The following is a 15,446-nucleotide window of genomic DNA, read 5'->3' as shown; positions in this document are numbered from 1 at the left end:
GATAGTGGGGTTCTAGGGATTTACTCCATGAATGCTAGGTAAATGTTCTATTCAATGAACTCCATGCCCAGCCTTTGTACACTTTTAAATGTATACATAAAACAATACCATGAAATGTTAAATGACTTCCAGAAAAAAAAAAAAAAAAAGATTTTGCAACCACAGAGTGCTAGCAAACCTTGGTTTGAACAATGCCAAAAATGCTCCTTTACAGCCACATCTCTAGTAAAAATGACAAATTCAGCACAGGGATATCACATTATGAAGCCCAAACTTTCAAACTAATGACACATATCACCTCTCTCAAAGCAAAGGAGGTGAATTCTTATGCACCATTCTTTCAGGACCTCATTTATTCATTCATTCACTCAGTACTTTAAGTTGGACACCTATCATGTGTCAAGCAGTGAAATATTCGTAGTTATCAACAGCCAGGAAATCTGAAGATGAAAACTGCAGTTCAGACATTGTGGTAAGAAATGGAGAAAATTAAATATAATGAATCCTCAGTAAGTTAGGTTTAAACTTGCCCCTGAAAATGTTCAGAATTGGTGGGACCTGATGGGAGATAGGTAGGTCAGGAGGACAGAAAGCTAACCTTGAGTAGTATGGAAAATAGAGAGGGACAAGGATTGGATGTGTGTGGTCACAAATTTATAAAGGAGTTATAGCTCAAAAGGATCCAGGAGGACTAAAGTTGTAGTTCCCTTGGTAGAGTGCTTGCCTATAATTCACAAAGCCCCTAGTTTCTGTCATTGGCACCATATAAACTAAATGTGGCAATGCCTATCTATAATCTCTGAATACCATCAGCTATGTACTGAGTTTAAGGCTGGCCGGGATACACACACAGACACACACACACACACACAGCAAAAAATAAAAAAGGAGTGAGGGAAATAGATGAGCGATATAGCAAAATTCACATTACCTTTTCCCTTCCCAGATCATGCTACTCCCATCCCAAGAAAGCACTATCATAAATACTTCTCTCCCTTTATCATGTACAGTAAAAAAATATGAATTGCCTATTGAGAAAGTGCAAACATTTTTACAATTTGTGTTGCATGTCTCAACTTACAGAACTATCCACAAATGAGGCGGTAAAAGCGGAGACCACTGATAAAGCTCTGAAAGCTACACCCATTGTCACTTCAGCCACCAAAATCTCTACAACTTCAAGACCCCTGACTCACCTCAAGACACCAGAGACAACAGGCAACATAAACACAACAGAGATGATTATCACAGCCTCAGATGCCTCCCGCGATGTCCTAGGCATGACAGCATCACTTTTTACAGGCTCTAGGGAAAAGACCAGCATGGTCCTCAGAACAAGACTATCTTCGTACAGTAGAGAACCGGAGAGCACAGTCTCGAGGAGCCCCAGTCTTTGGACAGAGACCAGCCAAGATAGTCGTACCTTAACTGGCTCTTCTGGTGACTCTGGCACAGTCTCATGGGTCACCTATCCTTTGGAGATGACTTCAGCTGCTGCCAAGATGACCTTGAGTGCTTCTCAAGGAGAATCAGATTCCACGGTGTCCACAGCCACCATTCCCAGAGGAGAAGTGAGTTCAGCTTTTCCACAGTTAACTCTTTTCTCTACAGTACCAGATTTGCCGACCTCACTGATTATCAGGCCTGAAGAAAGCACTGGTATGTTTATTCCAACTCTTACTGATTCCCCAAGTGAACCAAAGACAATAGCTTCTGGGGTCACCCATCCTGGAACAGAGGTGAGTTATTCTGTTGCCAGCACTTTTCCTACTGACACATCAGGAATGGCAACCTCATTGGATATTAGTACTGGAGCAGAGACCAAGCCAGCTCTCCAATATCTCACAGTTGCACCTAGTGAGTCACATACAATATTCCCAAGGGACACACATCTTACACAGAGCAGAATCCTTGTTTCTAGAAATATTGAATCTGATACTACCACACTCTCAATGGATACCACCCATGGGACAGAAGTCATGCTAGCCTTTCCAACCACTACTACATCACCTGTTATAGCAGGATTGGAAACCTCACTGGTCATTAGTTCTCAGACACAGAAAAAAAATAGTACATCCACTATGACTTCTGCTGAGGAACCAGAATCCCCTGGCACACTTGTCACTGATTCCAAAGCATGGGGAACTACAGATGTTCTAAATACAAGTAATTCAGCTGCTGTATCAGGAGAGATAATAGAGTCAACTACTTCAACCCTGACTGCTTTTCCAGATCAACTGTTTAATACAACATCTTGGCTCACCCAGACAGGGACAGAAGACACCACGAATTTTTCTGCTGTGGAGAGTATATCCTCTAGTGAGCAAAATACAACAACATCAGGAATCACCCATCTTACAGAGACAAACGTTACTCTTCCTAAGACAGCCCTAACGTTTTCTCATGGTGGATCAGATTTGACACTGTCAACCACCACAAGTACTGAGAAAGAAGCCAGCTCTGCTCTTCCCACTACAGTGACTTCACCTGGTGTACCACATACAATGACCTCACTGGCCACTACTTCTAGAGCAGTGACCAGTACAAGTATTCCATCTTTGTCTGTTTCTTTTTCTAAACCAGAGACAACGGACTCATTTACTACCGATGCTGGAGCCCAGACAAGTTTAGGTATTACAATGCCATCTGACTCCCCTACTGTACCAGGAATGTTGGCCTCACTAATAACCAGTTCTGGAACAAAAAGCAGTCCATCTCCAGCTTCAACTGTTTCCCCAGGTCAACCAGAGACCACCATTCCAGGGGCCATTCATCTTGAGGCCAAGTCCAGTTTGGCTGTTCCAACTTTGGCTGTTTTTCCTGGTGAGCCAGATACAACCATTTCCTTATTCACTCCTCATGCAGCAATCAGTCCTACAGTTCTCAAAACAGCCCCAGATTTTTCTCAGCATGGGTTAGATGTTACACCCTCAGTGGCTTCCAGTCTTGGGACAGAAACAAATTTAGCTGGCTCATCTTCTATTTTTTCACCTGAGTTGAAAGGGGTTCTGACCTCACTGGCTCCTAGTTTTTCAACAGTAACTAGTGAAAGTACTCCAGCTCAGTCTGTTTCTGCTGAAAAGTCGGACACCACAGTATCATTGGTCAGCCACCATAGGCCACAGGTGAGTTCAACTCTGACTGTCTCCCCTGATGTTCCAGAGATGATGTCACTCACCACAAGCAGTAAATTAGAAACAAGTCTATTTCCAACTCAGATTGCTTTCTCAAGTCAGCCAGAGATCACTGCTTCAGAAGTCAGCCATCTTGCAGATAAAGCTAGTTCTAAGATTCCATCTGAAACTAGAACTCCCACTGAGCCAGATGAAGCAACAAGACCAAGTTTTTCCCATATGGATTTAGACACTACACCTCCCGCACCCACAGTTATTGGTCCAGAAACTAGTTCATCTGTTCTAACCACAACTGTCTTACCTATTGTCCAAGACATGGTGACTTCGCAGATCCCTAGTTTTGGTACAGTTTCAAAAACAACTACATCAATTCTGGTGCTCCATTCTTCTGAGCCAGAGACTGTAGTTTCCCTGGCAACCAGTGCAGGGGAAGAGTCCAGTTCAGCCACTTCTACTGCAGCTGTCTCTCTAGGTGTAACAGAAGTGATAACATCACTGGTGTCTAGTTCTGGGGCAGAGACACATGCAATCACTCCAATCCAAACTGCTTCCCCAGCTGATCCAGACACTATAACCTCATGGGTCACCCACTCTGGCAGAGAAGGTACTTCAGATGTTTTGACTCTATCTACTTTACCTGGCGGGTCAGGTGAAACAAAATCATGGGATACTCATTCTTCAGAGACTAACCTGACAGTCCTCATGACAACTCCAGATGTTTCCCGCACTGCATCAGATAATTTACCCTCATTGGCCTCTAGTTCTGAGACAGAAGCCAGATCAGATTCTTCAACTTCTGCTTTTTCACCTAATGTACCAGAAGTACTGAGTTCACCTGTCACTACTTTTAGGACAGTCACCAGCACCAACATTCCAACTTTGACTCTTTCTTCTGATAAACCAGAGACAGGAGTCTCAATGTCCACTCATACTGTGGTAGAAAAAACTTCATCCCTTCCAACTATGACAGCTTCCTCTGGTGTACTTGAGATAGTGACTTCATTAGTCCCTAGTTCTGAGATTTACACCAGTACAATTTCCCCAGAAATAACAAGTTATTCACAAATACTGGAGAAAACAGCATCACAAGTAACACTTTCTAAAATGTCAGAAGAAAGTTCTTCTGTTGCAACTCTTACTACAGGCACATCAACCCCATTTGTTATCAGTCCTGAAGAGACCAGCACAAAGGTTCCCAAAACAAGCCCAAGTTTTTCCCATATTGAATCTTATACCACACCCTCAACAGCCACCACAGTTGAACAGGAAGCTGGATCATCTGGTCCAAATACTCCAACTATAGCTATCTCAACTAATAGTCCAGATATGATAACCTTAGAAGGCCTCAGGTCTGAAGAAGATGCAGAGACATCCAAACCAACTCTGACTCTTCAACCTTCTGAATCACATACCAAGATGTCTGTGATTTCTCATGCTGGGGAAAAGATTAGTTCACCCATGTCTACTACTGCTGTCTCTCCAGGTGTAACAGAAATGATAAGACCATTATTCACTAGCTCTGAGAAAGGCAGCCATAAAAGAAATCAGACTATTTCTTCAAGTCAACCAGAGACCACCACTTCATGGATCATGAATCCTGAAACAGAAGTCACTGCAAGGGTGCTAACTACAACCATCTCACCCAGTGTTCTAGAAATACTGACCTCAAAATCTGTGAACCAAATTCCAAAGCAACAGACTACAGTTTCATTGGTAACTGATGCTGGAAAAGAGCCCAGTTCAACCATATCTACTCTGGCTGTCTCTCCAGATATAACAGAAATGGCTACATCACTGGTCACTACCGAAGGGACAGAAAGTCATGCAACAACTCCAACTCTCACCTTTCCCACAAAACTACCAAATATAACAATACCTTGGATTAACAGCCTTGAAAAAGAAGCCAGTTCAGGTGCTCGAAATACAAACTTAACATCTAGTGTTACAGACATGATGACTTCAACAATCCTGAGCCACACTCCTTCTGAAGCACAGAAGATAACATCATTGGCAACTCCTGCTGGGCAACAACAAAGTTTGGCCATGAATAGTATGGCAGTCTCTCAGGGTATAACAGAAGTGACATCCCTGCTCAATAGCTCAGACACAGAAAGCCATGCAGTGAGTTCAAATACAGATTTATCCTTAATACAACCAGAGGTCACAAAAGCGGGTGTAACAGATCATGGAAGACAAGGCACTTCAGGGGTTCTATTTAAGACCATCTCACCTAGCGTGCCAGAAATGATGACCTCATCAACTCTTTTTCCTTCTGAAACATATACTACAATTTCATTGGTTACCAACATTGGGGAACAGACAAGTTCAGCCATGTCTACAAGGCCTGTGTCTTCAGGCATAACTGAAATGATGTCATCACTCATCACTAGCTCTAGCACAAAAAACTCTTTATTGGATTCAACTCTATATGTTTCCTCAAGTGAACCAGAGACCACAGACCCAAGGCTTGTCCATCCTGGAAAAGAACTTGTTACTTCTAGAGTTCTATCTAGAACCATCTCACATAGTGTAACAGAAATGATCACCTTACCAACTCTTACTCTTTATAAACCACATGGCACAGTTTCATTGGACACCCATATTGGGGAACAGCCCAGTTCAGCCATGTCTGTAAGGCCTGTTCCTCCACATATAACAGAAACGATACCATCATTTGCCACTACCTCAAGCACAGAAAGCCATTCTGTCACTTCAACTATTGGTATTTCTCCAGACCAACCAGGGACCACATCCCTATGGGTCACCCACCCTGGAAAAGAAGATACTTCAGGGGTTATAAGAACAATGGCCTCACCTACTGTTCCAAGTGTAATGACTTCAACAACTCTGATCAACACTCCTCCTGAACCACATAACATAACATCATTGCTTACTCATACTGGTGAACATCTCAGTCCATCCATGTCCACTGAAGTTGTCTCTCAGGGTGGAATGGACATGATGATGTCACATGCCACGACAGAGACACATGAAACCAGTCCAGCTCTGCTTGTTTCACCAGGTCAAAGAGAGACCACAGCCTCATGGGAGACTCATGATGAAAGAGAAGAGACTTCAGGTGTTCAAACTACCACTGTTTCAACTACTGGTCCAAACTTTGTTACTTCAACATCTCCTATACCTTCTGAACAACGTTCAACAGCTTCTCCCTTCACCCACATTGGTGAACAGCCCAGTTCAGCCTTCCCTACTCTGGATGGCTCTCCAGGTATGACAGAAATGATGCCTTCACTGATCACTAGCTTTATCACAACAAACAGTCCAACAACTACAATGCTGACTGTATCCACAGATCAAACAGAGACCACAGGTTCATGGGCCTCCCATTCTGTAAAGGCAGTTAGTTCAGATGTTCTAACTACAAATATGTCAGCTACTGCTTCAGAGAATGTAAGCTCAATAAGTCCAACCTACATTCCTTCTGAAACACAGACCTCAGTATCAATGGTTACTCATGCTGAGGCACAGCCAAGTTTATCCATGTCTACTCAGACTGTCTCTCCAGAAGCAACAGAAATGATGACATCACAGGCCACTACTACTGACTCAAAATCACATGAAACCAGTTCAGCTCTACTTGTTTCTTCAGGTCAAAGAGAGCCCACAACCACGTGGGTGACTCATGCTGAAAGAGAAGACACTTCAGGTGTTCAAACTACCACTGTTTCAAATACTGGTCCAGACCTTGTTACTTCAACATCTCCTATTCCTTCCAAACAACATTCAACAGTTTCTTTTGCCACCTACATTGGTGAAAAGCCCAGTTCAACCGTTCCTCCCCTGACTGTCTCTCCAAGTGTAACAGAAACGCTATCATCACTGGGCACTAGCTCCAGCACTAGCTCTGCACTAGAGACAACTCTGGCAGTTTCCACAGATAAACCAGAGAGTACAGGCCCATGGGTCACCCCTCCTGGAAAAGAGGACTCGTCAGGGGATCTCTCTACAGCCATCTCACCTGATGTTCCAAACATGATGACTTCAGCAACTCTGATCCACACTCCTCCTGAACCTCAGACCATAGCAACATTGGTCACACATCCTGGTAGACATCCCAGTCCATCTTTGTTTGATCAGGCTGTCTCTTCAGGTGTAACAGAAACAGAAATGATGCCATCAACTGTCACTGGCTCAAGCATAGGAAGCCATACAATGACTTCAACTCTGGATGATTCTACAGGCTTGCCTGAGATCACAGCCCCACTGACCACCCATCCTGAAAGAGAAGCCATATCAGCAGTTCCTACTATTCCCATGTCAACTCGTATCCCAGAAATGATGACCTCAACTACTCTCATTCCTTCTGAATCACATGTCACAATTTCTTTAGTCACCCCTATAGAACAACAGCTCAGTGCAACTTTGTCTACAAGTCCTGTCTCTCCACGTATTACAGAAACGATACCATCACTGGTCACTAACTCAAACACAGAGAACAATTCCATCACTTCAGTTATGGCTCTTTCACCAGATCAACCAGGGAACACAGCCTCATTGGTCACCCATCCTGGAAAAGAAGGTACTTCAGGGGTTCTATCTTCAACCACCTCACATAGCATACCAGAAATGATGACATCACCAAATCTTATTTCTGCTGAACTAAACACCACAGTGGCATTGGTCACACATATTGGGGAACAGCATCGCTCAGACATAGCTACATGGCCTATCTCTCCTGATATAAAAGAAACAATACCATCATTTGTCACTAGCTCATGCAAAGAAAGCCATTCTGTCACTTCAACTCTTGGTATTTCCCCAGATCAACCACGGACCTCATCCCTATGGGTCACCCACCCTGGAAAAGAAGATACTTCAGGAGTTCTAAGAACAATGGTCTCACCTACTGATCCAGGCATGATGACCTCAACAACTCTGATCCACACTCCTCCTGAACCAAAGACCATAACATCATTGCTCACTCATACTGGTGAACATCTCAGTCCATCCATGTCTACTGAAGTTGTCTCTCAGGGTGGAATGGACATGATGATGTCACATGCCACGACAGAGACACATGAAACCAGTCCAGCTCTGCTTGTTTCACCAGGTCAAAGAGAGACCACAGCCTCATGGGAGACTCATGATGAAAGAGAAGAGACTTCAGGTGTCCAAACTACCACTGTTTCAACTACTGGTTCAGACCTCGTGACTTCAACATCTCCTATTCTTTCTGAACAACGTTCAACAGTTTCTCCCTTCACCCACATTGGTGAACAGCCCAGTTCAGCCTTCCCTACTCTGGATGGCTCTCCAGGTGTAACAGAAATGATGCCTTCACTGGTTACTAGCTCTATCACCACAAAAAGTCCAACAACTACAATGCTGACTGTATCCACAGATCAAACAGAGACCACAGGTTCATGGGCCTCCCATTCTGTAAAGGCAGTTAGTTCAGATGTTCTAACTACAAATATGTCAGCTACTGCTTCAGAGAATGTAAGCTCAATAAGTCCAACCTACATTCCTTCTGAAACACAGACCTCAGTATCAATGGTTACTCATGCTGAGGCACAACCAAGTTTATCCATGTCTACTCAGACTGTCTCTCCAGAAGCAACAGAAATGATGACATCACAGGCCACTACAACTGGCTCAAAAATACATGAAACCAGTTCAGCTCTACTTGTTTCTCCAGGTCAAAGAGAGACCACAGCCACATGGGTGACTCATGCTGAAAGAGAAGACACTCCAGATGTTCAAACTACCACTGTTTCAACTACTGGTCCAGACCTTGTTACTTCAACATCTCCTATTCCTTCTGAACAACATTCAACAGTTTCTTTTGTCACCTACATTGGTGAAAAGCCAGGTTCAGCCATTCCTCCCCTGGCTGTCTCTCCAAGTGTAACAGAAACGCTATCATCATTGGGCACTAGCTTCAGCACTAGCTCTGCACTAGCTACAACTCTGGAAGTTTCCACAGATAAAACAGGGACTGCAGGCCCATGGGTCACCCCTCCTGGAAAAGAGGACTCATCAGGGCATCTCTCTACAGCCATTTCACCTGACGTTCCAAACATGATGACCTCAAAAACTCTGATCTACACTCCTCCTGAACCTCAGACCATGACATCATTGGTCACGCATCCTGGTAGACATCCCAGTCCATTCTTGTCTGATCAGGCTGTCTCTTCAGGTTTAACAGACATGGTGCCATCAACTGTCACTGGCTCAAGCATAGGAAGCCATACAATGACTTCAACTCTGGATGATTCTACAGGCCTGCCTGAGATCACAGCCCAACTGACCACCCATCCTGAAAGAGAAGCCATATCAGGGGTTCCTACTACTATCATGTCAACTGGTATCCCAGAAATGATGACCTCAACTACTCTCACTCCTTCTGAATCACATACTACAATTTCATTGGTCACTCCTGTAGAACAACAGCCCAGTGCAACTTTGTCTACAAGTCCTGTCTCTCTAGGTATTACAGAAATGATGCCTTCACTGGTCACTAACTCAAGCACAGAGAACAATTCCATGACTGCAACTATGGCTGTTTCCCCGGATCAACCAGGGACCACAGCCTCATTGGTCACCCATTCTGGAAAAGAAGGAACTTCAGGGGATCTATCTTCAACCACCTCACATAGCATACCAGAAATGATGACATCACCAAATCTTGTTTCTTCTGAACTAAACACCACAGTGGCATTGGTCACGCATATTGGGGAACAGCATAGCTCAGACATAGCTACACGGCCTATCTCTCCAGATATAACAGAAATGATACCATCATTTACCACTAGCTCAAACACAGAAAGCCATTCTGTCACTTCAACTCTTGCTATTTCCCCAGACCAACCAGGGACCACATCCCCATGGTTCACCAACCCTGGAAAAGAAGATACTTCAAGGGTTCTAAGAACAATGGCCTCACCTACTGTTCCAGGCATGATGACCTCAACAACTCTGATCCACACTCCTTCTGAACCACAGACTATAGCAACATTGGTCACGCATCCTGGTAGACATCCCAGTCTATCCTTGTCTGATCAGGCTCTCTCTTCAGGTGTAACAGAAACAGAAATGATGCCATCATTTGTCACTGGCTCAATCATAGGAAGCCATGCAATGACTTCAACTCTGGATGATTCTACAGGCCTGCCTGAGATCACAGCCCCACTGACCACCCATCCTGAAAGAGAAGCCATATCAGGGGTTCATACTACTACCATTACAACTGGTATCCCAGAAATGATGACCTCAACTACTCTCATTCCTTCTGAATCACATGATACAATTTCATTGGTCACCCCTATAGAACAACAGCCCAGTGCAGCTTTGTCTGCAAGTCCTGTCTCTTCAGGTATTACAGAAATGATACCCTCCCTGGTCACTAACTCAAGTATAGAGAACAATTCTATGACTTCAACTATGGCTGTTTCAACAGATCAACCAGGGACCATAGCCCCATGGGTCACCCATCCTGGAAAAGAAGGCACCTCAGAAGATCTATCTACAACCATTTCACATGGTGTTCCAGACACAATGACCTCAACAACTCTGATCCACACTCCTCCTGAACCACAGACGACATCATCATTGGTCACACATGCTGGTGGGCATCCCAATTTATCCATGTCTGCTCAGACTGTTTTTTCAGGTGTTACAGAACTGATGACATCTACGGCCACTACTTTTGGGTCAGAGACACATGAAGCCAGTTCAGCTCTACTTGTTTTCTCAGGTCAAACAAATACCACAGCCTCATGGGTAACTCATGCTGAAAGAGAAGACACTTCAGGTATTTTAACCACCACTATTTCAGCTAGTTTTCCAGACCTTGTTACTTCCTCAACTCTTATTCCTTCTGAATTGCATTCCACAGTCTCCTCTGTCACCCAAATTGGGGAACAGCCTAGTTCAGCCGTGTCTACTCTGGCTGGCTCTCCAGGTAATACAAAATTGATTCCATCTCTGGTCACTAGCTCCAGCTCTGTACCACCCACAACTCTGGAAGTTTCCACAGATAAACCAGAGACCATAACCCTGTGGATCACCCATCCTGGAACAGAAGTCTCTTCAGAGGATCAGTCTACAACCATCTCACCTGGTGTTCCAGACATGATGACCTCAACATCTCTGGTCCACACTCCTTCTGAACCAGTGACCATAACATCACTGGTCAGCCATCCTAGTGGACATCCCAGTTCATCCTTGTCTATTCAGACTGTATCTTATGATGCAACAGAAATGACACAGTCACTAGTCACCAGCGTGGGTACAGGAAGTCATATAATGGTCACCCATACTGAAAGAGAAAGCACATCAGGAGTTCCAAGTACTACCATTTCAGCCAGTGTCCCAGAAATGATTTCCACAACTCTTTTTCCTTCTGAATCACTAATTGGAATTTCATTTGTCACCTCTGCTGAGGGTCAGACCAGCAATATAACAGAAATGACATCACAAGCCAATACTTTGGGGACAGAGACAGAAGAGACCCCTCCAGTTCTATTTGACTCCCCAGGTGAAAGAGAGACCACAGCCTCATGGGTGACTCATATTGAAAGAGTACTCACTTCAGGTTCTCCAACCTCCACTATTTCAACTATTTTCCCAGATTTGGTTACCTCACCACCTCTTCTTTCTTCTGAACCACATACTACAGTTTCATTCACTACTCTTGCTGAGGAACAACAGACAACTCAGACTGTCTCTCCAGGTATAACAGAAATGATACCATCAATGATCACTCTCTCAGGCAAAAATAACCATTCAGCATCTTCAACTCTGGCAGAGTCTGTAGGTGAAGCAGAAACCACAACTCATCCTGGAAATGAAGACACTTCAGTGGTTCTGACTACAGCCATCTCACTTAGTGGTCCAGACATGATGACCTCAACAATTCTGAACCACACTCCTAAAACACAGAGCATAACATCATTGGTTCCCCATGCTGGAGGACAGCCCAGTTTATCCATGTCTACTCAGAGTGTCTCTCCAGGTATAACAGAAGTGACACCATCACTATTTACTAACCTGGGCACAGAAAGCTCTGCAATGACTACAAAAGTGGCTGTTTCCCCAGGTCAACCTGAGACTGTAGTCCCATGGGTCACCCATCCTGGAATAGAAGATACTTCAAGGGTTCTCTCTATGACCATCTCCCCTAATGTACCAGAAATGATGACATCAGCAACTCTTATTCCTTCTGAATCACATACCACAGTTTCACTTGTCACCCACTTTGGAGAACAGTCCAGTTCAGCCATGTCTACAAAATCTGTATCTCCAGGTACAACTGAAATGATACCATCACAGGTCACTAGTAATGGAACCAAAAACCATCCAATCACTTCAAGTCTGTCTGTTTCCTCAGGTCTAACAGAGTCCACAGTTCCATGGGTCACCCATCCTGGGAAAGAAGACACTTCAGGAGTTCTAACTTCAACCATCTCACCTCGTGTTCCTGGTATGCTGACCTTAACAGCTGTGAACCACATTACTTCTGAAGCACAGACTGGAACATTGGTCACCCATGCTGGGGATCAGCCCAGTTTATCCATGTCTACTCTGGCTGTCTCTCCCCATGTAACAGAAATGATACCATCACTGGGCACTAGCTCTGGTGTGCCAGAAATAATGACCTCACCAAACCTTATTTCTTCTGAAGCACACACCACAATTTCTTTGGTCACTGATGCTGGGGAACAGCCCAGTTCAACCATGTCTACAAAGTCTATCTCTCCCCATGTAACAGAAACAATATCACCACTCATCACTAGTTCTCACATAGAAATGGATTCAGTGTCTTCCACTCTGGCTGTTTCTCCAGATCAACTAGAAAACCCAACCTCATGGCTCACCACTCCTATAACAGAAGCCTCTTTGAGTATTCTAAGGACATCCATGTCTCCGAGTGTTCCAGAAATGTTGTCCTCGTCAACTCTTATTCCTTCTGAACCACATACCACAATGTCTTTGATCTCCCATGTTGGGGGACAGCCCAGTTCAGCCATGTCTACAAGATCTGTCCCTCCAGAAATGATTACCCCAACAACTCTTATTCCTTCTGAACCACATAACACTATTTCAGATGTTACAGAAATGATGGCATCACGGGTCACTACTTCTGAGACAAAGATATATACAGCTACTCCAGTTTTGACTGTTTCCTCAAGTCAAACAGAGAACACAGCCTCCTCGGTCATGCTTCCTGGGAAAGAAGCAACTTCAACAATTTCTACTCTGTCTACTTTACCTGGTGAGCCAAAAAGCACTGAAACCTGGCTCATTCTTTCTGCCAAGCCTAGCACTCCACTTTCCACAGCAACTCTCAAATTTTCTTCTAGTGAATCAGACATCATACCCTCAGCTTCTGGGGCAGAGACCACTTCAGCCATTCCAACAACTCTTTCATCTGGTGTACCATATATGACCACTCCACTAACTGCTGGTTCTACAACAGACAATAGTAAAATTTTTCTTACACTGAGTACATTGATGCATGAGCCAACATCAGCAGTCTCCCTGGTCTCCCATTCTGCCTTAACCCAACAAACTTCCAGTTCTTCTGATAGTGGTTTAGATGTTACGCCCTCAATAATCAATCATCCTGGAACTGAAACCAGTTCATCTGTGCCAACAATGACTCTCTATCCTGGGGTGCCAGATGTTGAGATCTCACAGTTCTCTAGTTCTGGTCCATCAACCAGTACATTTCCAAATACAGTTCTGTCTCCTAATGAACCAAAAAGCACAGTCTCATTACCCACCTTCCTCAGTACAGAGAATAACAAAACATTTCCTGTTTCAACTGGTTTTTTTCCTTCATTGGAGACCACAGCCTCAGTGCCCATTACATCTGGGGTAGATGCTAGTACAACTCTCTTAACTCAGACTGTGTCCCCCAGTGTACCAGAGATGACAAATTTTCTCTTGAACTCATCTGTGACTGAGGAGAGCAAAAGTGACCTGGGTACAACATTTTCATCTGGTGCTTCTGAAGAAACAGCCTCTCTCCCCATCCACTCTGAGACTGAGACCAACACAACCATTCTAAGTGTAACTCCTTCCCCTATTTTAACAGGAACCACGGGTTTATGGGCTTCCATCACTTTTTCAGAATCCACTCTGACTATGTCCCCTAGTGTCTCTGGGTTTCCTGGTGCTCCTACAACTAGTAAATCTAGCAGTGCAAGCCCCGTAATTACCTTGATACCATCAGAGTCCTCAACAAGTCCAATCACCGAACTGGAAACTACAAGTGAGACTTCTCATTTAGCTACCACAAGTTCAAGACCCATTGGAAATAAGACCACAACTACACAAAACGGAATGAGCACATCTGGAATGTCCACATGGTTCTCTGAGAATGTGACTTCAAGACCAAGTAAGAATAAGCTTTATTATTGTAGTAATCTATAACATATAATACATATGTATATAATGTAAATATTTTCTCTTTGTGTGTTTTAGGTATACAATTCAGTATTGCTGAATGTACAGTGTTATGCAACTATCACTTTTATTTTCCAGTCAGTATTTTGATTATTCTTCACTGCTGGCTTTGTTGAGGTTGAATCCAGGACCCCACATATTTTGCAAGTGCTGTACCACTAAGCCATTTCTACAACTCTACAAACAATTTTAATCACCCCAAACTGTACCCACTAAGCAACAGTTCCTCATCCTGCATTCCTCCCAAACATTAGTGACTGTATGAGTTTCTTTTTTATGTGTTGTATCTGTTATGTAGCTAATGCACACCCAGCTCAAGACTGCAACATCCGTGGCATATCTGGAAGACAGGATTTCATGGAAAACAGGCTTTCATGACACGCTACCACTTTCTTTGACTCATATTCTGCCTGTACCCTCTTCTACAATGTTCCCTAAGACTTAGAATTTGTTATTTATTTAATTTTTACTTATTCAAACATTCATTTACTTTGACAGTGTGTGTGTCGTATATACATTCAGAGGCAAGAAGAGAACACCAGGTATTCTCACTCTTCTCTTGATTCCACTGAGGTAGGGCTTTTCACTGAAGTTGGTACTAGACCAGCAGTGAGAATTCTTCAGAGATCCTCCTGTCTCCGCCCACATCACAGCTCGGTCTGCTCTTACAGGCACACACATGGCCAAGCCCATCTTTTTACATGAATGCAAGGGATTCAAACTCGGGCTGTAATACTTACACAGCAAGCACTCTCACCCACAGTTCCTTCTTTATGAAGCCCACAGACCTTTGAGTTTTTATTAAAATTTGAATTGAGTTTTTCTTTTTCTTCTATTTTTGAGATTATACTATAATCACATAATTTTCCCTTTCCTTAT

At 43.7% G+C, this 15,446-nt stretch overlaps 1 protein-coding gene across 1 annotated transcript in view; it reads left to right on the top strand.

Moving 5' to 3' along the window:
* Positions 1–15,446, top strand: part of Muc16 (mucin 16, cell surface associated) — a 191,987-nt gene that overhangs the window by 23,569 nt on the left and 152,972 nt on the right. The window contains exon 5 of the mRNA XM_057766818.1: positions 1,084–14,499. Coding sequence (XP_057622801.1) covers positions 1,084–14,499 — 13,416 coding nt within the window. The remainder of the gene's footprint in view (positions 1–1,083; positions 14,500–15,446) is intronic.

This window comes from Chionomys nivalis, chromosome 4 (genome assembly GCF_950005125.1).
Source record: "Chionomys nivalis chromosome 4, mChiNiv1.1, whole genome shotgun sequence".
Lineage (NCBI taxonomy): Eukaryota > Metazoa > Chordata > Mammalia > Rodentia > Cricetidae > Chionomys > Chionomys nivalis.
This window is presented reverse-complemented; position numbering and strand designations above follow the sequence as displayed.